This window comes from Melospiza georgiana, chromosome 18, assembly GCF_028018845.1.
Source record: "Melospiza georgiana isolate bMelGeo1 chromosome 18, bMelGeo1.pri, whole genome shotgun sequence".
Taxonomy (NCBI): domain Eukaryota; kingdom Metazoa; phylum Chordata; class Aves; order Passeriformes; family Passerellidae; genus Melospiza; species Melospiza georgiana.
This window is the reverse complement of record NC_080447.1, coordinates 3,704,395-3,726,489: the sequence shown is the minus strand read 5'-3', so window position 1 is coordinate 3,726,489 and position 22,095 is coordinate 3,704,395. Positions and strand designations below refer to the sequence as shown.

Here is a 22,095-nt window from a genome sequence, read left to right as displayed (position 1 = left end):
GAAAACAGCCAAAGTTAATGAGGGAATCTTGACTGAGTTGCACTGGTGGCTTTCAGGATGATCTGGAGCTTTGTTAGATTTCTCTGAAGATTTTATTCAGTTTATCTTGAATTATTTCTCTTCTTCCTTCACAAGTACATGAGTTTTCTTTTTTCAATTTGAAACAATTGAAAGTATTTCCATAAAAATAAATTATACATGAAATGGCTCTGCTTCCAGGGAATTTGGCAAGGAGTTAGCTCAGAGAGCTATTTTAAAGGTTGTGTTTTGCCATTTAACAACTCAAGTGCTACAGAAAAAGGAGAGTAAGTGGCTATTCTTGGCTAATTCTTGAGTCAGCACTCAAAAAGTGTTGATCAGCTGTTGCAGGAAGGAGATCATTTGGGCTGTCTACGTTTCATGAGGAGCAGGAGAACTTAAAATAGTAAATGCATAGTGAATCTCAAGTGATCTGTGGATGTGAGGAGACCATTTGGCTCCAAATGCTTTCAATGTAATTATCACCACACAATTCTTAATAGTTTTGGTTATACCCTAATTTTTTATTTATTTTATTTTGAAGTTGTTTCTGTTAGTTGGAAAGCCCATGAAACTCTTTGTAGCCTTGTGGGGATTGAATGTTGAATAACCCATGGAAATCTTTGTAGCCTTGTGGGGATTGGATGTGTGAGGTTGGGAGGCCACAGAGAAATCATGGATGCCTCAATCCCTGGAAATGCTCAAGGCCAGGTTCATGGAGCTCTGAGCAACCTGGTCTTATGGAAGGGGTGAAGATTGGAATGGGATGATCTTGATCCAAACCATTCTGGAATTCTGTAGAACCTTCTCAACAAACCTTCTAAATACAGATTCCTTTGAAGCCCCGAGCAGAGCTCTGCCTTGTCCTGCAGAAGTGCAGTTTGTGACCTTTCTCTGGTGCACGTTGCAGCTGCCAACACGAGCTGTGGGCTGCCCCTGAAGATGCTGAGGAAGACCCCAATCTACACCTGTGGCACCTACCTGGTGATGCTGGTGCCACCCCCGGGGGGCTCGGGCAGCTCGGCCACGCGCTCGCTCTTCGGGGGCACCAGCGCTTTGTCCTCCTTGAAAAGTAAGTCAGGGTCGTTGGTGGCAGACTGGGAGTCCTTGGCTGTCTGGGATGCAATAAATTTCTCAGGAATTGATTGATTGGAGCTGTGTTTGTGTGCAGTTCTTGCCTCCAGCCTGGTGTTCAACATCTCGGATGGGCAGTTCACCAGCAGGGCAGATCTCATCGATGCTGCGGGCAGCTCGCTCGGACGGGGGGCTCTGGTGCCAGGGCTTGGTAAGGAATCTGTCAGTCCTTCACATCCTAAATGATCCATCTGGGATTGAAATGGCAGCCATCAACTCTGCAATGGGGTGGGGTAAAATAAACTTTTAAAGCAAGTAGTTTGAGTTTATGATGTCTATAAAGATGCTTCAGTCTGGTTTTCTGCTAAATTGATGTGTGAAATATTTTCCTTCTCTCAGGTGCTTGTTATGATACAATGAATAACATGATCTGGACGTGCTCCAATGATTATATTGATCAGTGGTGCAATCCTGGAAACCAGGCATTCCACTGTGTGTGCCAGAGGCTGGGAGTGAGCCACGTCATCACAGAGCCCAAAGGTGAGGGGAACCCAGGAGTCAGCGCTTTGTTCAAAGGGAAAATGAAACAGGGGAGTGGCAGAGAATAAACAGACAGAAACTGCCTTGCTGTTAACAGCTGAGTTAATTCCTGAAGAGTTGTAAATATTGGTCATGGTTTAGCTTTTCTTTAAGAGAGGGAAAAGTACAACGTGAGATATGGGGAAGATTCCAGATTCTTGCTGCCTTCAGCACAATAAAAAGGTGGTTTGGGTAATCTTTTTATGCCCTGAAGTTGATTTTTTGCATTTTAGAAGCAGAGGCTGATAATCCAGTCTGTGTCTACAGACATTTGAACTCTCCTGTCCTTGCAGGGGATGCCACAACCACAAATGAGGTGATTAACCAGTTACTGCACCATGTTGGTGCCATGTGCATCCACCAGCTCAACCTCCTGGCAGCCAGCAACAACCTCCCCATCAGCAATTTCTTGGGCAAGCAGCATCCCATTGAAGCCCATCACCTGAGCAGCATCTGTGACATTATGGAGAAGGCCATGGTCAATGGGGACACCTGCATCATCCGCTGCATCCTCGTTGTCTTCCAGGTACAGAACCTGAAATGGGCCTAAAAACTCACATGGAAAAATGAAAAACTTGGTTTGGAGTACAGACAACCATGGGTTTCATTTTTATTTAATTTTTTTTTTTTTTGTCCATTGGAATCCATGTAATGGAAGTTGATTTAGCAGTGGCTTTGCAATATTTTATGTATTCCTTTAAGAGCCCTAATTTAAATACAATCTCTATAGAATAAAATAAAGCACAGAGAGGTTATATCCTTCTTTCTTTGTATTTCCTCCCTCCATTTTTGATTCAAAATCAGATTCTGACTCAGACTTCTAGACCCACACAAATAGTTTGAAATACAGTTTGAAAAATAGTTGAAAAACTGACTGCAGAAAGTAAGTTAATGTAAGTAATGTGTATATTTTTAATATTAATATTTTTGTCTTTAATTTTTCTTAGGTGGTTTTTAAATTTTTCTTCAGCCCCCAAACTGAAAGGAACAGAGACATTGTCAGAAGGTCTGGGCTGTTGCTGTGGCAGTTACTGATGGCCCCAAGGGATCAGATCTGCTCTGAAATCCAGAAGGAAGTTTGTCTGGCTATTAGGTGAATATCAACTTAACTTAGAATTTAGTTTCTTTGAAATATAGTGACAGATGAACATTGACATTGTATTTCGTTTAATTTTCCATTAATATGAGGAAATGTAGTGTGATGGATTTTAAGACATAATATGGTAAAATTATTTCAGTTTGTGTCTGTGGGAGAAGAGATACAATGTGTTGGTCTTGATGAAATAACAAGTAGTAATTACTTTCTTTTAATTTTTTCTTTTTTTACTTGCATTCTTAAAGATTTTTTAAATATTTATTATAAAGTAATTGTTAAATTCAAGCAGAATTTCTTTGAATGAGTTCCTTATTTGGCTGCCGTGGTGTTCAGGGAAAGGCACTGCTGGTGTTGGCAGCTCTTACCTCAGTGTAACACTGGAGTTCTCCTGAGCAAAAGGAACATCAGGAGAAGCAGAATTAATGATCCTGGAGGGGTTAATGATCCTGGAGGGGTTAATGATACTTGAGCAATGCTCTGAGGCTGAAGGCCCAGGGGAAAAAGAGAAGTGTGCTTGTATCTCCTGAAAAGGAGATAATGGAAACCTCAGGGCCAAGGAATGCTGGCTCCAGTGTGCCAAGGACAAACAGAACCTGCATTTTCCAGTGGGAAGTGCTCCAGAGGCTGAGAACAAAATCTTTTGAAGATCAACCTGAATTTTCTTGGTGTGAATCACAACATCCCAAATTTCTGTGGCTCTGTGCAACCCTTGAGTGAAGAATGGTTTGACTCAGGAGGGTTACCTGTGCTCTCTGACAGGGCAAAGTGTAATACCTGTGTGTTCCTGTGCCTTGTGAAGCAGCTCCAGGGTGGGCACTGGGTGATGTTTCCTCCCTCCTGTGTCCTCCTTGGGGGGTTCAAAGGGAGCTGGCAATGTGTGATAACTTTTCCTGAGGTTTCTATCAGAGTGGATCAGCATGAGCCAGAGAGAAGGAAGCTGCACTAATCTCTGCTCACAGTGTGAAGCTGAAAAACATCTCGGTTTTCTTTTCTGTTACTGAAAAAGAAAAGGGAAAGGAAATGGCAAAGTTGCATAATGATTCCAGCACTTCACACAGGCATGAAGTGCTCCTTTGAAGTGATTGTGATCTCAATGGGGGAATTCACACAGAAAGGACAGAGTTCATCACAAGTTGGAGGGAAAAAGTCTCCACCTGGAATGTTTCTGCAGAGCTGGGGTGTTCCTGAAATGCTCCTTCCAGAATCCTCTGTGGAGCTTAAACTAAGACTTCTACAGAGCCAGTCTCCAAAAAGTGCAAAACTGTAGCAGCAGTGATTCCTTGATTATTGTGTTTGTATTTTCCTCTGTTCTTAGCACAGAGAAGCCTCAGTTCTTACCCCATCACCAGAGTTTTTGGGGGTTTTCCCTGGGCCATCATAATTTTTCCTGACATCTCTATTTCTTATGAACTGATTGTGCTGCCCTGTGTGCAAGTGGTGAATGGGGAGTTTTCCAGAAGGAAGCAAATACCTCTTGGAGAAGCTAAACAATAAAATATAATTGATTACAAGAGATTCCTGGAGAAAACAGCTGCTTATGTTCTAATATTGATGTTAAAATGTGGAGGATGCTCTTCTAAACCTTCTCACAGACATTGTAAATGTTCTATCAGATACTGAGTGTGTGGTGCCATTTGTCACAAGTCCACTGAAATGGTTTTGTTCACTTCTAAATCCATCAAGTAATGCATGGTTTTATTTTTTCCTTAGCTCTGGTTTAAATATCCTGTATCCTGGAGAAGCAGAAATCAATAATTTATTGAAATTGGTCTTAACTGAAGGTGAGAATGTCTCATTGCCAGGTGAGAGTGGGGTTTTTCTGAGAACAAAAAAATCAAAGTACATCTCAAGCTTACAGGGAGAGCAGTGTGGGGTATTGAGCACTACTCTGCTTTAAATCCATGCTTTTGTAGGAAATTATGGGATGCTCCAAAAGGCTGCATGGCCTAGGGTAGCTCAGGTGAGGAAAAGGAATATTTGCAAGTACCCAGTAATCAGAGGTGATGTTAGACCTGAGTGGAGGGGGAATAATGTCCTTGAGTTCACCAGGAAATGGGAATCTGGCCTTGAAGCAGCTGATGCTCAGTCATTTGTTACTTCACAGGAAAATGTTGGAGCTCAGTGCTGGGAATTCCCAATTTTCCCAGTGCCACGGGCAGGGAAAGTGCTCCCAGTCTGGGCCAGCAGCTCTGCTCCCCCTGGGACTGCAGCCATTCCTGTGCTCTAGCCTGTGTTAAGTGAGTTATTGGGGAAACAAAATCTCTTCTGTAAAATGCAGCTTTGCAAAAGTTTATTTCCCTTCCAGGAGAGAGGAACAGCGGCCTCTCCCAGCTCCGGGATGTTATCCTGACCAATTTGGCTGAGCAGCTGCAGAACAACAGATTTGGAAGTGAAGATGATGATCACTATAGGTAAAAAGCCTCTGTTTATAGGGTATTTTTCTGTTATTTGCTTCAGGTGAACTTGCAGGAACTTCTGGAATTGCTTGGTGTGCTCCTGAATGTTGTTTGTGTCTGTGGGGGAAAGTTTCATTAGGGTGAGGGAGAGATTTGATGTTTTAGGACAAACTTTGGATGCTTCTGTACCCAGCCTGGGTTTGGAATTTCTTGTTCTTTGCCATGTTGTTGGTAAATTTGAATGATGATTTCATAAATATGATTTTATAGCATTTCTCTGTATATCATAGGTGACTTTCCAGCAGTAAAACTGCCAGTCTCAAGTACCTGTTCAAGTTGGGAGGAGTCTTTTATATGAACCATAAGAAATCAGAGATTTACATCAGCACAGTGCACAAACCCCTCGAAATCTGTTGTACTTGTTAAACATTCCAGCCTTGGGGTTTTTTGTGCCTGAATTTGAAGTTTGATCCTTTTTGGGTTTCTCATATTTGAGATCCAACTTGCAGAGTGAGCTGAGCTGTACAAAATGCACAATAATTAATGTTTTACATTTTCCACCTTTCTTGCCTCTCCTGAAGACTCAATGATGAGCTCTTGCACTACATCCTCAAGATTGTTGTCCGAGAATCTTGTGTCTTAATCACCAAGTGCCAAACTGTATCTAAAGATGACTTTCAAAGGCTTCTTTCAACCGTGCCTGTAAGTAAAATGTGTTTTGATAAAAGTATCTCTGCCTTTGGCTTCTTTTCCTCCTTGAATCCATCCTCTTCACTGAGTACAAGGAGGTGAAACTTTAACAAACTCAGGAGAAGAATTGTCTTTTGTTCGTGCTGTGCAGGGAAGAGAAGAATAATTTCTCACAGCAAAGGAAGTTATTCAGTAATGCTGGAATGGGTTTATACGTGGATTTTTCTGGTTGCTGTTCAGTTTAAGCAAAGTTTGTGGATCTCAATATTCAAATTATTCAAGAATAATTTCTCACAGCAAAGGAAGTTATTCAGTAATGCTGGAATGGGTTTATACATGGATTTATTTTCTGGTTGCTGTTCAGTTTAAGCAAAGTTTGTGGATCTCAGTATTCAACACAGTTAAAGAATCAAACATACAGTTGTGTATTGTGGTTCATTCAGGCTGAAAGAGCCACCAGTGACAGACAGGAATGAGTTAAAGCTGACATTTGATGGTAGAACTATGGGCAGGTGTTTCCAGCAGGATCAGCTCCCTGGGACAGGCAGGTTGAACTTCCATAAAACCCTGGGAGGGGACAGGATGTCCTGGCCTGTGGGAAGGAGGAGTGGCATGGAACCATCACCTTCAGCAGTGGGAATTACATTTATCTCCCTGGTGGCACAATCTTTTCAGAATTAATCAATTCTTGGAGTTCCTGATTATTGCTGTAATGTTCCAAACCTGAACAAAATTACATTTTTGTGAGTTATTTCACAAAATTCAACATTTTGCAACCAGTTTCTTTCCTTAAATATATACAATTCTTTGTTCTTTCTTTTCTTCTTCCTCAACTATTTTTTCCTCTCTCCAACTTCCAAGTCTGAGGCTTTCCTGACTCAGGGTTGATGAAGGGTTTGGATAATGCAAAGTTTTACTTATTTGTGTTCAAGGCTGCGTCCTCGTGCTTGCGGTACCTGATGGCTGTGCAGAACCACCTCCTCAGTAACACTATTTTGATTAAACCTGATGACAATGATGACAGTGACAGCTCCTTGCAGGGAGAGACATTGAAGGTACAGGTAAACACCAAGTTTTATTCTAGTATGGCTCTCTCCTGTCAGTGTGCCTGTGACACCTTGTTCCTGCGGTGCATTTGCTGTTTGCTGGTGGTTCTTTTCCTTTTGGTAGAGTTAAATAGCTGGAGATCAGGGGGAAAAAGAGTCCAGAGTAAAATCTGCAGTTATTCTGTGTTCAGGATTCCAGCTTGTATTCTCTATTATCAATGAGAGCAGACACTTCCCTTCCTAAATATATGTATAATGAGATTTTAAGTAGATTTTAATTAGTATGTGCTGGAAGGACTCCTGGCATGGAATTTCCTTTCCTGGACTGGGAATTTCCTTTCCAGACACTTTTTCCTCTCCAAATCACTAAGGTGGCCCTTGGAAAAAAAATACTATTAAATAAATAGAAAAGGAGTTTATTTGCCTTACCTGGCTAGTGATTTTTGCAGTTTAAACAAAGCTTATGTACAGCCCCTCCCATCATTTATCTGAAATAGAGTCACCAAAGTTTGTGGCAAGGAAACTGTTAGAGGACAGGCTTTGGTTGGTAAAAGTTGATTAAAATGCTGCATTTCACACTGCTTCATCCAACTCCCAGGTTTGCCCTGGAGTGCAGGTTGAATAATAAGAATAAGAATAATACCCTAATGGAATTGATTTCTGAATTTCTGGTATTTTGCTAAGCCAGTTTTCCCTGCTGCTCTTTGAGGCTGTGTGTGTTTGTGAGCTGCTGCAGTTGGGAGTGATTTGTTCAGGCTCATTGAGTAAATGCTGAATATTTGGAGTATTTTTCTTGTCTCACTATTCACGCCGTGTTCATTGTTCAGTTTCTCTCTCTGCAGTGCTCCTCATCCCTGCTAGGACATTGTGTCACCAGTCCTGTACCTTGGCTGGCTCTCAGCTCTCTCCTGTGCTGGACTTGGGGCTTCCTTCCCTCTAGAAACTGGATGTGCATCCTGTAAAACATGCACCTAGTTTCTCCCAGCACTTTGGGGCTTAACATTAATCAAATTTAAGTCTTGGATGAATCTCCTGCTGCAGGCCTGCCAGGTCACATTATCATTCTTTTCATTTGGAAATCCATCTTTTTGTTCTGTTGTCCTTTTTTGGGGGGATTATCTAAGAATTTAAGTATCCTGTAACTCTTTTTTGTCACTTAGGAACTCAAGACCAGCATTTTGTCTCTTGCCACACAAATTCTCACAGGATGTGATGAAGTCTTGGAAATGCTGCAACAAGTCACTACAGCACTAATTAACAGTGACATTTCTGACAGGGAGCAAAGGTAAGACAAGTGGGAGGATCCTAATTTGGAAACAGGGAGCTGCTGCTCTTTGTGATTTATTGTGCAAGCACAGTTAGCATTAATTATTCTTTATCACTTCAGATTTGAGCTTTGAATGCACAGAAACTGTTTCTTGCTGCACTCAGCTGGTGGAAAATTTGGAATCATTCTCTGTGTCAGTGCTGATCATCAGTAGGTTGATATTTCTGTAGGAACCTCAAATTGAGAAGATTTTAGTCAGTTATAATGTTATTTATGAGTAGGATAGCTGGAAATAAACTGTAATTAGCTGGGAATCCTCCTGTAAGCTAGAACAATCTGTTTATCTTAAATTTTCTGATTATTACATCCCTAGTAGCTGGATTAGATATTTATCCATGACAATCCCTGGGTGTTGTTTTATATCCCACAAATTCCATCACCTGCTCTTCCCTGTCTCCCCTCCTCTTAAAAATCCACCTTGGGAATGGGGTGGAAACAAAAGCTGTGAACTTTTCTCTCCTCAAACAAACAGCTCCCTGTCCCAGCTGTGTTCCAGGTTTCACTTTCTGCTTCTCTGTGCCTGCAAGATTAGTTGTGTTTATTGACAGCACACAATTCCTGGGTGATATTTTCATATGAGTTCGTGTTCAAATATATTTTTGTAGCTGCAGATCCTTTTCAAGTCCTTTGAGCTCCATGTGCTGGGAGCTGATATCCACACTGGTGCATTTGTGTTTGATGGGGACTTTCATCCTGTGCCCAGGGGAGCTTATCCTTCTCTGAGTAATTATTAAACTGTTGATTTACTGTCTCTGCTCTCAGATTGTTCAGTAAAAATTGTCAACAATTCAAGGTCACTGGCACTTGGGAGAAATTGTAGTGGTTTCAAGATTGTTTTGGGGATTTTGTTAATATAATGCAAACATTCTCTGCTGAATTTTCGAGTTGCTGTTACAAGATGAAACAGAAGTGACTAAAAGCAGAAGTGCTGCTCTGTGAAAAGAGTTGTTCCTCTGTAACTTTGGCTCTCCTTCCAGGTTAAAAGGCCTGGAGCAGATCACCAAGGCCACCATGCTTGGCCACCTGCTGCCTGTGCTGCTGACATCCCTGATGCACCCAAACCTGCAGACCCTGACCATGGCTGATGCCCTGATGCCTCAGCTGGTGCAGCTGGTCCTTTACACCAGCCAGGTACGGCCTCTGTGCCACCCTGGGCTGCCCAGGGCCAAACTGGGGCCTGCAGGGCCCAAAATGTGCTCAGCTTCCTCCAGACACTCATCCACAGCAGAGTTCAGAGCTCCTCAACAGCTGCCAAAGCTGCTGATGCTGAATGTTCAATTTGACTGCTCCAGGAGCTACTCAGTCATGATTTATTGTCAATAACAACAGTAATTGTTAATTATTTCAATAATGAGCTCTTAAAATGCTTTACAGTTTGCATGTCCCTAACACTGTGTATTTTGGGCCACAGACTGCACTGCTGCTTAAAACCCAGTCTCCAGTTTTCTCAGAACTGAACAGTTCCCCCAGTTGTGCTCCAGAGCAGAAAGGGAAGCAGTTACCTGATGAGAGGTGATTTTCTTTACATTTGGGTCTTTTCATGGGATAAACTGAGCTATGATGTCTATTTGACCATTGCTGTGGGATAAAGCAGCAGTTTTTAATTTGAATTAATTTTTAAAGGTGTGCTGGAATGATTTCTGAGGCTGTCTCAGTTTTATATAAGCTTTTGCAAAAGGCAGTTAGTTCCAAATTTTGTTCTGTATATAGAATTAAACTATTAATAACTTCAGGTTGTTTACACAGAGTGTGGTCTGTTCTGGTTTTTTTCCTCATTTCAAGCATTAGAAATTAAATATAAATGTTTCTCTCACAATAAATTAGGCTAGGGAGGACCATCAGGAGAAAATGTAAATTGCTCTGGCAGCATGAGATACAGAATTAAAACCATTGCAAAGCTATTAAATGGTTTAATTTACAGAGAAATAACATTTTTAACTCCTGCATTTAAATGCTGTGTCTCAGCTCAAAGTTTCCCAGCTCCTGCTTAGGAACAGAAACAAACAGCTAAAATCAAATAAAAATGCTTATTTGCAGCATTGGAGAATTTGCAATACTAAAGAATTCATGATAATGGGATTTTTTTGTGAATAAGAATATATGTAATGTATGAATAATGATGGTAATAGATGAAATACATGAATTCCCTCAATACAGTCCTGCCTAAAGCCAGGAGTCAGTTCCTTGTCTCTGTGTCAATACTGAGAGGTGATTTTGAAGTAATTTATTGAATGACAGAAATCTCTGTGCTGTATTTTAGGCCCAATTTCTCACTCTAATTTCAGGATGCTGGAAGAGAAGGAAGAGCCAGGATTCCTGACTGGTTTGAAGATCCCTGCTCCCTGGGCTGCTGGCAAGACTGTGGAGACAGTGCATCCTGTCAGGGATAACTATAAATTCAAGGAGACTGTGCACATCCCAGGAGCCCGCTGTTTGTATCTTAGATTTGACAACAGATGCTCCTCCCAGTATGACTATGACAAGGTAAGCAAGGGCCAGCTCAGCACCTCTGCAGTGAGGGAATTCCCTCCAAAGAAGTGGGAATTTTGCCATGGGACAAGTGTGGGAGGCTCCAGGGATTGGGGGGTTGAGGGGTGGTTTGGGTTGGTTTTTCCCCTCAGAAATTCTATCAGTTCTGGTTTTTTAAAAAAATTATTTCAGGCTGGCTAGACTGTCCAAGTTTGACTTTTCTCATTTTTATTCATGTTCAGTTTTCCTTATTTCCTAAATTTTAATCCAGCTGCCTCCTTTGATCAGCAAAGTTGGTTTAAAGTGGACAGAGCTGGAGAGGTTCCTTTTTCCCTGATAATAAAGATCTTGTTTACCTGGGTTAATAGGAACAAATATTTTAATTTTAAGAAAACAACCAATAGCACTTATCCACTTTGTATTAGCTGCTTGTGCTGCTTGCTGAGTGCTGCTGTTTATTCTTTGGCATAGAGCAAGTCCTGATGCTCATAAATAACTAATGGGAGTATCTTTAATTAGTAATGGGTGACATTAATATTGAACTCCCCCAAAAAACCCTGATCCCACCAAAGTCATGACAAAACTTTGCCTTTGCTGGGATCAGGATCAGCCCCTCACTGCTAGGGAAGGAGTTTGTTCTCTGCCTCAGGGCTGGCAGTCAGGATTGCTCCTGCTCTGCTGTGTGAGCAGGGACCAAGCCCCTGCAGCCCCTGTGTGCCTCAGTTTCCCCATCTGTAAAATGGGGATAATAATACTTAACCCTGCTGCCCTCACCGAGCCTGTGAGGATCGGTTCACGTGCATGGAGCGCTTCGAGAGTCGAAGGCGCGGTGGAAGTGCTAAGTATTATTATTATTATTAGGTTTTCTTGTTTTTCTCTTACAGTCTAACAGTGTATTTTATGTTTTGAAGTTGGTGATCTATGCTGGTCCTAGCACAAACAGTAGGAAGGTTGCTGAGTATGGAGGCAATACACTGGGATATGGCAGCCGTAGTGTCTTAGGAACGGGGTGGCCCAAGGACTTAGTGAAGGTACAGTATTCCCATCCCCCTTTTGCCCATAGAAAATCCCCTTTGGAAACCATGCCCAGCCCATTTTACCCTCATGGCTCTGCATTCCAAGCTTTTAAGTGTACAGTTATCCATGATGAGATCCCTGCTCAGTGAACTGTTGTGTCCTTGGGGGAGAACTTAAAACTCGGCTCTGTGTTCCGTGTGATGCTTCCCTTGGAGTTTGTTTTGTGTCTTCCTGGAATTCCTGATGGAGATATTTGAGTCTGCAGTCTCTAATGGCATTGCTCTTCTCCCACCCTCCTAGGAGAAGTTCTAGGCAAATTCTCTTAAAATCAATTTTTTGGATAATAACCCCCAAATATATCAAGTAGCAAATATAACAAATAAAATCCAATCATTTCTGTTGGATTTTAAAATTTCATTGGTTCTTTTGGTAATAAAACTAAGAAGAATCTCTCAAACTTCTTGAAACCTCAGCATTTCAATGCTTTGGCAGTGTGTCCCCTCACACTCTCTGCAGTGTGATTTTATTTTTTGTTTAATATATATTTGTGCTGCTACATTGTCCCACGGTAAAACTGGGTTTATTTACATAACAAAAACACTTTGTAGAAAGAAATCAAGAGGTAATAAACTGGAAAGCAATTTCAGACAGGAACTCCATTGTTCACAATTAAGAAATTTGGTTTATTTTTCACACACAGGTTTTGATGCTGTTCTTTTAGCAAGCTCCTTGATTAATTTGTTGTCATTTCTCTAATTGAAGAGCTTGTCTGTCTTCCTTCAGGAAGAGAATTGTTAATTATTGCCTGGTTTCTTGCAGACAAACAGTGAAAATCAAGGCTAAATAATGCCCTGATAATTTCTGCTTTTGATTTTGCAGCTATCATGGTTCTTGTTGTTTTACTGTAGTTAGCCAGCAGCAAAATTAAGTTTTCCACTAAAAGACACCTTTACAAAAAGGAACAACAAAATTAAATCGGAATATTTTGTTTGAGATAAAAACAACCCCCAGATAACTGTTGTTGAAAGTCATCACAACTTGTGTGGAAAACCTGTTTGTTTGCCTCAATCATGAAATCTGTTTTCTTTTCTGCCCCTGAAGGTGGAAGGAGACACAGTCACATTCTCCTTCGAGATGCGGAGCGGGCGCGAGCACAACACCCCGGACAAAGCCATGTGGGGCTTCGCCTGCACTGTCCGAGCACAGGTATCCAGGGGGGATCCCAGGGCAGAGCTTCAGCTTCCACTGCCTCCTGCCTGCCCCAGCACATTCCAGATCCAGGGAAATGTGCTTCCAGCTTGGCACTTTGGGATGGAAACCAGCAGTGACTGGTTTGGGCAGTGAGACAAATCTGGTGTTGGCAATAAAGGAAGATGAGTTTGGGGTGCAGGGATCCCTGTGGATGGGCTGGCACTCAGGTGTGGTGGTGTTTGCAGGGGTCTTAGGATGAGGGAAGAGAAGAGAATGTTGACTCCATGTTTCAGAAGGTTTGATTTATTATTTTATGATGTATATTATATTACAATTATACTTAAAGAATAGAAGAAAGGATTTCGTCGAAAAGCAAAGAAAGGAATTATAATAAAATCTCGTGACTCTCAGACAGTCCAAGCCAACTGACTGTGATTGGCCATTAATTAGAAGCAACCACATGAAACCAATCACAGATCCACCTGTTGCATTCCACAGCAGCAGATAATCATTGTTTACATTTTGTTGCTGAGGCCTCTCAGCTTCTCAGGAGAAAAAATCCTAAGGAAAGGATTTTTCAGAAAATATCATGGCCACACTTAGGGATTCCTGGAGATAGTTGTTATCAAATGTGACTTACCTATCTCCCGAAGCCACTCCAGGATTTCTTTGTAACAACCTGAAAATCAGAGAAGTCCTGAGGAAATAATGATTCCAGCCCATGAAGAAGAGAGGGGAGGGTTTCCAGGATCAAACACAGGGAATCTTGAATCCCACTACAAGTTGGGGTGACTGAACTAAAAATAACTTCACCTGTTCCTTCTTGGTTCAGGAAAATAATGTTTAAATCCCTTACTTCTTGTCTTGGGTTGTTCTTATAAGTTGCTATTAATTTTTAAGCATTTTGTATGTAAGATTGATCTCTTGAGCTATATCTTACACTTAGAAGGTTATATATAAAAATCTCCTATCTTGAATCTATTGGAAAGGACTTCCTGGTGGGTTGCTTGAACTTCTCCCTGTTCCTGCTGCAGGAATCCTCAGAGGATGTGTCAGGAGGTTTGCCATTCCTGGTTGACCTGGCCCTGGGCCTCTCTGTGCTGGCCTGTTCCATGCTGAGGATTTTGTACAATGGGCCAGAAATTACCAAAGATGAAGAAACCTGTCAAGAGCTCTTAAGATCTAAACTTTTACAAAGGTAAAAAAAAAATCAATTTTAATCTGTTTTTTTTTCTGAGGGGAAGTGACTTCTTGTGTTCAAGTCTTGTGCTTTAGGTGGTGTTTGGATCATTTTTCCTGTAGTTTGTGTTGCCTAAAACGGAGGGAATATTCTCCAAAACGTAGTGGGGGAGAGTAAAAGGAGGGTTGGGTTATGCTTGGTACAAGCCACACTTCAAATATTAATATTTAATCTTTGTAATGTGTCAACTGAAGTGTTTTTCTCAGTGAGGGGTGAAATAGAGAGGGAAATAAAAATCCTTATAATGTTTTTTTACTCGTTTTTGCAGGTGCCAGTGGCAGGTGGAAGCCAACGGGGTGATATCTCCAGCCCTTACTCCAAGCCCTTCTCCATTGCCTCTCACCATCGAGGAGGACAGGGAGTTCACATATCCCTCTGACGTGCTCGTGCCTCCTGTTGGACACTACTTTGACCTGCCCAGGATTAGGCTGCCCCCAGGAATCATGATCAAGCTCAGGGAAATTTCTGGACGTGCTCGGCCTCAATTTAGACCCAGTATAAAGTAAGGAACCTTTGTTTCCCTCTGGGTTTTTAACCTTGTTTGTGAATGCAGCATCTGATGATTTATCAATGTGAATTGCCCAAGTTGGTCTCTTACTCCTGATTAATGAGTTTGGCTTTCCCTGGAACCCTAGGGAAGTGATCCAGCCAGAAGTCATGGAGGAGATGGTGGTTTCATGTGTGATTAAACATCTCAATTTGGTTGATGCTCTCCAGTCCCTGATAAATTTCCAATATCAGGAGGAACATGCTGAAGAATATGATTTACTTTGTAAAATTATGGGAGAGACCTTTAAGAAGCTGAATGCCATGGAGAGACAACTGCAGGTAAAAAGAAAATTATTTAAAACAACAGAAAGCTTGTTTTAGAAGTAAAGATGTATTTTAGCACCACAGAAATACAAAATGTACTTAGATTTCTTCTTTTAAAATCCTTTCTACACCTTAAATACAGCAAGTGTGATTTTTGTCTCTTTATTAGAGTGTGGCTGAGCTGGAGCAGAAGTGGCAGAACGAGGTGGATGATGCCATGCACGGGAAGCTGGAGAACAATGTCCCCTTTTTTTATGATTATCACTTCAATGAGGTGAGCCCTGGGGCTGCTCTGGGTGCTTGTGCCTCACTCTGCTTCCTCAAAACCTGCTCATCCTTCTCCTTGCCTTTGTTTAGAGCAAGATGAAGGAGCTGGAGCTTCTGTGCTCAATGAAGGAAGTTTCTTTTGATGGGAGTGATCTCGAGAACGTGGTCCTGGCATTAAGGTCAGTATTAGTGAAGATTTAGGCAGCTTCAGGGAGATTCCAGGCAGTTAAAAAAGAATCTGATGACATTATTAGAAACTTATGTGCTAAATATGTTAATGTTAACCTGCAACTCCTTATGTTTGCTAAGGAATCACTTGTTTATTTCTTCCATTTTTTTTCTGCTTTCTCCTTTGCTGGCACAGAACAGACTGAGGCCATAAGTTCTGTTTAGCTGAACTTTCCCTCAGTAACACTTCCTTTCTGAAAGCATTCAAACATTGACTTGGCTTCTTTTACTTCCCTTTTGTAATCCTAGGGAGAAGTTTTTCCAAGAGGTGAATTCACTGATCCAGAAGACCTCTCATCCCTTAGCAAAGACAAAAACCTTGGTGAAGAGCTTGATGAACAGAGCAGAGCTGTTGTTGCATGTGACCATTGCAGCACAGTCTGGGATCACAAGGAGCATATCTGGGACCCCTGCAGAGACTCCAGGTATGTCTCTCATTACCAACATTTTCTACCTCTTATTTTTACCTCTTTTGCTTTAAATTAAACTATTTTCCCCTAAATTAAATGAATTCAGTTAAAATAAAGAAAGTCAAGTCTTTGTTTTCTGATTGCCATGATGATGGTAAATAAAAAGATGAGTAATAATAGGTGGAATTTAAACTTAAGTCTCCTGATTTACTGAGAAAAAATACATAACCAAATAAAAAGAAATCTGATTTGAAACAACACCTGAAAACTGGAAAATCCTCTGAGCTGGATTTGTGTTTTGTTTGTAGTGAGATTGAATCATGTCTGAGCTTTACCTTCCACACTCTCTTGTTTACATATTTCATATGAAAACTTGAGTGACTTGCAGTTCTCCTTCTAAATTTCCCTTGAGTAATTCTAAACATGTGCTGATTATTATTTTCTAAAGCTGCATTTGGAAGTTTGTGAATTGAAGCCTTCAATTCCAAATCTTTAACTCTCAACAGGGTTGAAAACAGGAAAATTCTCAGATCTGAGTTCCACATTCTTGCTTAGAATGGATTTTCCCCATCCTGTCTTTCAGCTTCCCCTGGGATATCCACCAGTGATTTGAAAGCCAGTTTGTAAATATTTTCCTGAACTAGGAATGATCTTTTTTATTACTATTTTATAACACTTCAGCCTGTAAGTCAGCCTCTGAGGCCAAGGTGATCTCCCACGCCGTGCGCCAGCCCGTGTTCCTGCGCAGCATGTCCGCCCCGTCCGACCTGGAGATGATCGGCAACGAGGACATCGAGTTTGCCCGGGCCAGCCAGAGGTACAGCAGGGCCCTTCCCCTTCCCCTTCCCACCTCTGTGTGTCCCACTGATCAGCTTGATCAAGTTTATCACAGTATTTGTGATGATTGGGTCAGCTCCCTGCTGCCAGGTGTAACATGGCGGTTCCCTCGCAGGCGCCGGCACGTCACCAGCCACAGGAGCAGCTCCTTCACCCTGCTGCAGTCCCTGGCCATCGAGGACAGCAGGGACAAACCCACCTACAGTGTCCTGCTGGGACAGCTCTTTGCCTTCATCGGGACAAACCCTGACCAAGCTGTATGTTGTTATTTCATTTCAAATTCCAGCTTGCTCAGAAACAGGAGGTGCCTTGTTTGTGTGTAACAAAAATCCCCTCCCAAACCTCGCAGGTGTCCAGCAGCAGCTTCCTGCTGGCTGCCCAGACCCGCTGGAGACGTGGCAACACCAGGAAACAGGCGCTGGTGCACATGAGGGAGCTGCTGACGGCCGCCGTGCGCGTCGGGGGCGTCACCCACCTGGTGGGCCCGGTGACAATGGTGCTCCAGGGAGGGCCAAGGTGGGTGCATTTCTCCAGAATTCTGTGGTAGGGAATAAATTGCTTTACACAAGGGAAAGCCAGAAGTGAGTAGCTGTGAGGGCGCAAGTTGGCAGAGCTAAGGTTGCAACAAATACTTTGACTCTTGTGGGGTGAAAAGGGAGAAACTTCTAAGTAATGTTTTTGAACCCAGGTGTTTATGGAGGGTGTCCCTCTCTCTTGATTTAATTCTAAATTGATGTTAATTAGGTATTAGTGGTAGATTCAGCTGATACTGTCATCGAAATGTAGTAAATGTTTTGTATTCTGTATCTGTAGTGAGATGTAATCATATCTGAGCTGTAACTACCACACTCCCTTGTTCATGTTTCCTATGAAAAATGAGTGACTTGCAGTTTGCCTTCCAAGTGTCTCTTGAGTAATTCTTAACATGCACTGATCATTATTTTCTTAAAGCTACACTTGGAAGTCTGTGAATTGAAGCCTTCAATTGCCAATATTTAACCCTCAACAGGATTGAAGAGCTGACGTGTGGTGGGATGGTGGAGCAGGTCCAGGAGGCTTTTGGAGAGACAATGACATCAGTGGTGTCCCTGTGTGCCCGGTACCCCATCGCCTGTGCCAACAGCATTGGCCTCCTGTGCACCATCCCCTACACAAGGTGGGCAAGGGCTTGGGGAGGGGATGGGGAACATCCACACCTGGCCTTAGTAGGCTCTGCTTTAAGGAGAAGTGTTAAATAGTGTAAATACATCCCCTTTACTCATCATGAGGAGCATCTGAGAACATCCAGTTAAATTCCCTCACAATTCCATCTAGGGGGGACAAGGGAGAGGCAGAACCATCTTTCTCAAGTGAATTAATTAATTACTGAGCTAACAGCAAGTTCTGCATTGCCATTGTGATGGAGAAGTTGATTCCAGCCTGAATTTCCCCTGCAGGAGTGAGGAGAAGTGTCTGGTGCGCAGTGGGCTGGTGCAGCTCATGGACAGGCTCTGCAGCTTGAGCAGCCAGACAGAGTCCAGCTCAAATGAAAAACAGACCAAGAAACAGAAGGTGGCCACCATGGCCTGGGCTGCCTTCCAGGTGCTGGCCAACCGCTGTGTGGAGTGGGAAAAGGAAGAAGGTAGGAACACTGGGAATATCTTTGCTGTGTGTGTTACAACTGCCTGAGGGCATTCACCATGACTTGGGTGAATGGATTCTGTGGATTCTTAAGTGAATACAAAATTCAGTAGATTTTCTTCTTCATGTTTTTTAATACTGCCTATTTTTCCTCCCCATGAAAATAATTTCAAGTTTTGCCACTTGATTCTCTCTAAACATAGTCAGAGAACCTGGAGATTAAATGATCATTTGGCATTTTTCCTGTGGTAGAATTCACCCATAAGACGCTTAAACCTACACGTGGCTGTTGGCTAATGGTGGATGTATCAGGGGTTATTTTTGTGGTGTGTACATTGATTTTTGTTGATTACAGCTGTGCATTCTTCCATCCCTTCCAAAGGGGGTTCCACAGATGCTGTTCACTCGGGGCTGGCCAGGCAGGTCTCCAGCCTCCTCACCAACCACCTGGCCAGAGCCACTGAGTGCTGTGGCAACCAGGCTGCAGGGAATGATGCACTGCAGGATGTCCTCAGCCTTCTGAATGACCTCTCAAGGTACCAGGCCTTTCCTCTGGAGTGTTTTCTTTCTGTGGGATCTTTTGTGGATTTTTTTTTAACCATTCTAAAACTGACCCTTAGTGTTTAATCAGTGCTGTCAAGTTATGAAAGAATTGCTAAAGATGTTTTGTCAGACACTGAAATTGCTTTTAATCTATCTTGTAAATAATAAATGAACTTGGTTTTGATTTCAAGATTCTTTTCCCTTTCAGGAGTCACATAGGTAAAGCCATCCTGAGCCAGCCAGCCTGTGTGTCCAAGCTTCTGTCCCTTCTCTTGGATCAGCGTCCTTCTCCAAAGCTGGTGCTTATAATCCTGCAGTTGTGTCGTGCTGCTCTGCCTCTCATGAGTGTTGAGGACTGTGGAAATGTGGAGTTGCCTCCCTGGAGTTACTCAGTGCCCTCTCTGAACAGCGAGCAGGATGATCCCAGTGACCCAGCCTCCAAGATTGCCTCCCTGCTGCTGGCAAAGCTGGCAGATTATGTTGTGCCAGGTACCAGCAGCTGTTTGGGGTTGTGCCCAAGGGAATCCTGTTCCATGGAATCTTGGGATGAAAAGGGCCTTAAAGCCCATCCATCCACCCCCTTCCACTCCTTCCACCGGATTGCTCCAAACCCCATCCAGCCTGGCCCTGGGAACTTGCAGGGATCCAGAGGCAGCCACAGCTTCTCTGGGCACCCTGTGCCAGGAGCTTTTGTATTGACAGAGAGCTCCAAACACTGGGGGATATTTCTGAGAGCAGGATATTCCTGTGCCTTTCCATCTGTCTCCTCATTTCCCTGGCCTCAGACCAAAGTGGGTCTCAGTGATGTTTCAGCCACAACCCAGATGTGTCAGCATTAGTTCCAAGGGTAAGAAAATTCATGGTTGTGTTTCTTTGTTTTCTTTTTTCCTTTCTGTTTCAAGGCTGCCAGACAGTCCTTTCTCCAACTGCCTCTGAGCCAGATACTACCTTGGCAAAAGCCAGCCCTAAAAATTCTATAAAAGGTGATAAAGATCCTGGAGAAGAAAGCGAGGCAGTGGATGGTAAACTCTCTATTTTTATCCATAAAAGAGAAGATCAGTCCTCCCATGAAGTCCTTCAGCCTTTACTAAGGTAATCTCAGCTCACTGGGTTGGAATTAGAAACAATTTTGCCAATTCCCTTTATCTTCTCCTTTTTTTCCAGTGCTGCAGCTGCAGAAAAAAACATCCTAGATATGAGAGTAAATGGGAAAGCAAAGTGTCTGCCCAGTGTGTTGTGTTTACTGGCAAAGCAATAAGATAATGCAAAGGAACATGGCAACATCTTCATCTGTCTGAAAACAATCTCATGAAAAATTAGCTACTTAGACTCAGTGTTTCTGATGGAATTTCATTTATCTTGTTTATGCTGTGACAAGCTGGGTAGGACTAACAAATAGAACTGTCAAGGCAAAATGGCTTTAAAAGCACTGCTTTAATAATGCATAAGCTGGACAATAATTTGCTATTAAAGATTCTTTAGTATTCTCAGCACCCACCTGGATGTTGGGATCACTGAATGCCAATGCTGTCACCTCTTGCATCTCTTGCATTTTGTGTTATTTGTTCCATCTTCCCCCTCTCCCTGAGTTGGTGCTGAATCCATACTCTAAAAATTCCACTAAAAGGTACAAGGGAAAGGTTAACTCAGAGCCCTGGGCATTTGTGATCAATAAAAACCATTTCATGAGGCTTCTTCCTGAGGGGGGAAGGGTTAAATTGCTTTGAATAACTGCATTCAATAGCATTAAATTCCCTCTGTAAATGGGGAATGTCCTTAACTGCCTCATATTTCTCTTGCTGTTGAGCATTCAGCTGCACAGGTGGTTTCAAATCCTTTCAAACCAGCCATAATATATGGAATTGGAGTGAGTAGCTCAGCTTTGATCTCCAGCAGTCAGAACAAAGCTCCTGTGTTTTGTTTCCCCTCCTGCAGTAGCTCAGAAGGTCGCCCATTCCGGCTGGGAACCGGAGCCAACATGGAGAAGGTGGTGAAGATGGATCGGGACATGACAAAAGTAAGAGGAGAAATAACCAAAGAATTGCTCAACATCCTCAAAATTGGTGGCCAGGCGGAATTCTTGGGTTTTACTGATGTTAAAAATGTTGTTTTATTCATCATTTACTTCTGTAAATACAGATCAAATGATGAAAAAGAATTTCAGCTGATGCTTCCTGCAGCCATTGTAGGTCAGGTTTGAGCCCCTTTGATATTCTCTTTTCTCAAGTGCTAAATGCACATTGATAATGCAAATTTTAAGCCACACACTTGAATTAAAATTTCATGTCTATTTCCAGAGGTGTTCTTGAGTTTTTGCACCAGAAATACTCATTGGTGGCTTTTTGATCAAAGAAATTGAACTGGTAATTTAAGAATTGAATGTTAAAGGCAGTGAATTTAGCCCTGATCTCTCTGTAGATGATAAAAAGCAAGAGACAGAGCCTGTCTATGACTAACACACACCCAGGAGGGGGTTTTGCTGTGTTCCCAGCACTTGCACATGAGCAGAGTGACCAAACAACATGAGCAGAGTGACCAAACAGATCTGACATTTGCTTTCCATGGCAATTTCCTTTGCAGAGTGGCTGCTGTGAAGTCATTACAGAAGAAGCTGCTGCAGCTCTTAGAAAGGCAACCAAGTGGGCACAATCTGGGCTGATAGTGAGTGTGGGGCCACCCATAGAGACTGTCAATCCAGAGAGCACCAGTGGCTTGTCCAGTGGGGACAAAAAGAAGACTGCACAAACTTCCATTTGCAGGGAGAGGAATTCAGAGCTCGCCAGGTAAATCCCTTAGCCTGCATTCTGCTTTTCTCTCCACCAATATTTGTAGTGCTCTCAAAGATAATTTAGCTGTTCATAAACTTCCCTATTTCTTTTTTTTTGGGTATATTTTGTTGACACCTGAAACTTCTTTTCATTCAGTGGTTTTGAACTGGATGTTCCAATTGCCTTTGTCTCATGGCAGGACGGACCCGGTGAGGCCGTTCATCAGCGGGCACGTTGCAAACAGCATGGCAGCAGAGGTGATTGCCCTGCTGCACAGCCTGCTCATGGCCCCAGAGTCCAATGCAGCCCAGATCTGGACAACAACTGCTGAAAAAGTGAGCAAACACAGCCATGAGTGGCACATTCCTCACTGGGGGTTGAGTAGTTAGAGAATCTGATGATTAGCAAGGCCTGAGCTGCTCCTTTCTCATTTAAACACAGGGTGTGGAGCTGGACAGACCCAGCC

The 22,095-nt window shown here is 42.6% G+C and overlaps 1 protein-coding gene across 1 annotated transcript in view; it reads left to right on the top strand.

Moving 5' to 3' along the window:
• Positions 1-22,095, top strand: part of HECTD4 (HECT domain E3 ubiquitin protein ligase 4) — a 68,129-nt gene that overhangs the window by 19,306 nt on the left and 26,728 nt on the right. Inside the window, exons 9-40 of the mRNA XM_058036673.1 lie at positions 929-1,090; positions 1,190-1,303; positions 1,492-1,632; positions 1,965-2,197; positions 2,619-2,764; positions 4,478-4,548; positions 5,073-5,178; positions 5,745-5,865; positions 6,786-6,914; positions 8,060-8,184; positions 9,204-9,357; positions 9,638-9,738; positions 10,512-10,710; positions 11,607-11,726; positions 12,814-12,918; positions 13,938-14,101; positions 14,412-14,645; positions 14,779-14,971; positions 15,126-15,230; positions 15,314-15,402; positions 15,701-15,876; positions 16,543-16,678; positions 16,814-16,955; positions 17,048-17,214; positions 17,708-17,854; positions 18,135-18,319; positions 18,701-18,854; positions 19,070-19,350; positions 19,764-19,953; positions 20,797-20,878; positions 21,442-21,644; positions 21,829-21,964. Coding sequence (XP_057892656.1) covers positions 929-1,090; positions 1,190-1,303; positions 1,492-1,632; positions 1,965-2,197; positions 2,619-2,764; positions 4,478-4,548; positions 5,073-5,178; positions 5,745-5,865; positions 6,786-6,914; positions 8,060-8,184; positions 9,204-9,357; positions 9,638-9,738; positions 10,512-10,710; positions 11,607-11,726; positions 12,814-12,918; positions 13,938-14,101; positions 14,412-14,645; positions 14,779-14,971; positions 15,126-15,230; positions 15,314-15,402; positions 15,701-15,876; positions 16,543-16,678; positions 16,814-16,955; positions 17,048-17,214; positions 17,708-17,854; positions 18,135-18,319; positions 18,701-18,854; positions 19,070-19,350; positions 19,764-19,953; positions 20,797-20,878; positions 21,442-21,644; positions 21,829-21,964 — 4,811 coding nt within the window. The remainder of the gene's footprint in view (positions 1-928; positions 1,091-1,189; positions 1,304-1,491; positions 1,633-1,964; positions 2,198-2,618; positions 2,765-4,477; positions 4,549-5,072; positions 5,179-5,744; positions 5,866-6,785; positions 6,915-8,059; positions 8,185-9,203; positions 9,358-9,637; positions 9,739-10,511; positions 10,711-11,606; positions 11,727-12,813; positions 12,919-13,937; positions 14,102-14,411; positions 14,646-14,778; positions 14,972-15,125; positions 15,231-15,313; positions 15,403-15,700; positions 15,877-16,542; positions 16,679-16,813; positions 16,956-17,047; positions 17,215-17,707; positions 17,855-18,134; positions 18,320-18,700; positions 18,855-19,069; positions 19,351-19,763; positions 19,954-20,796; positions 20,879-21,441; positions 21,645-21,828; positions 21,965-22,095) is intronic.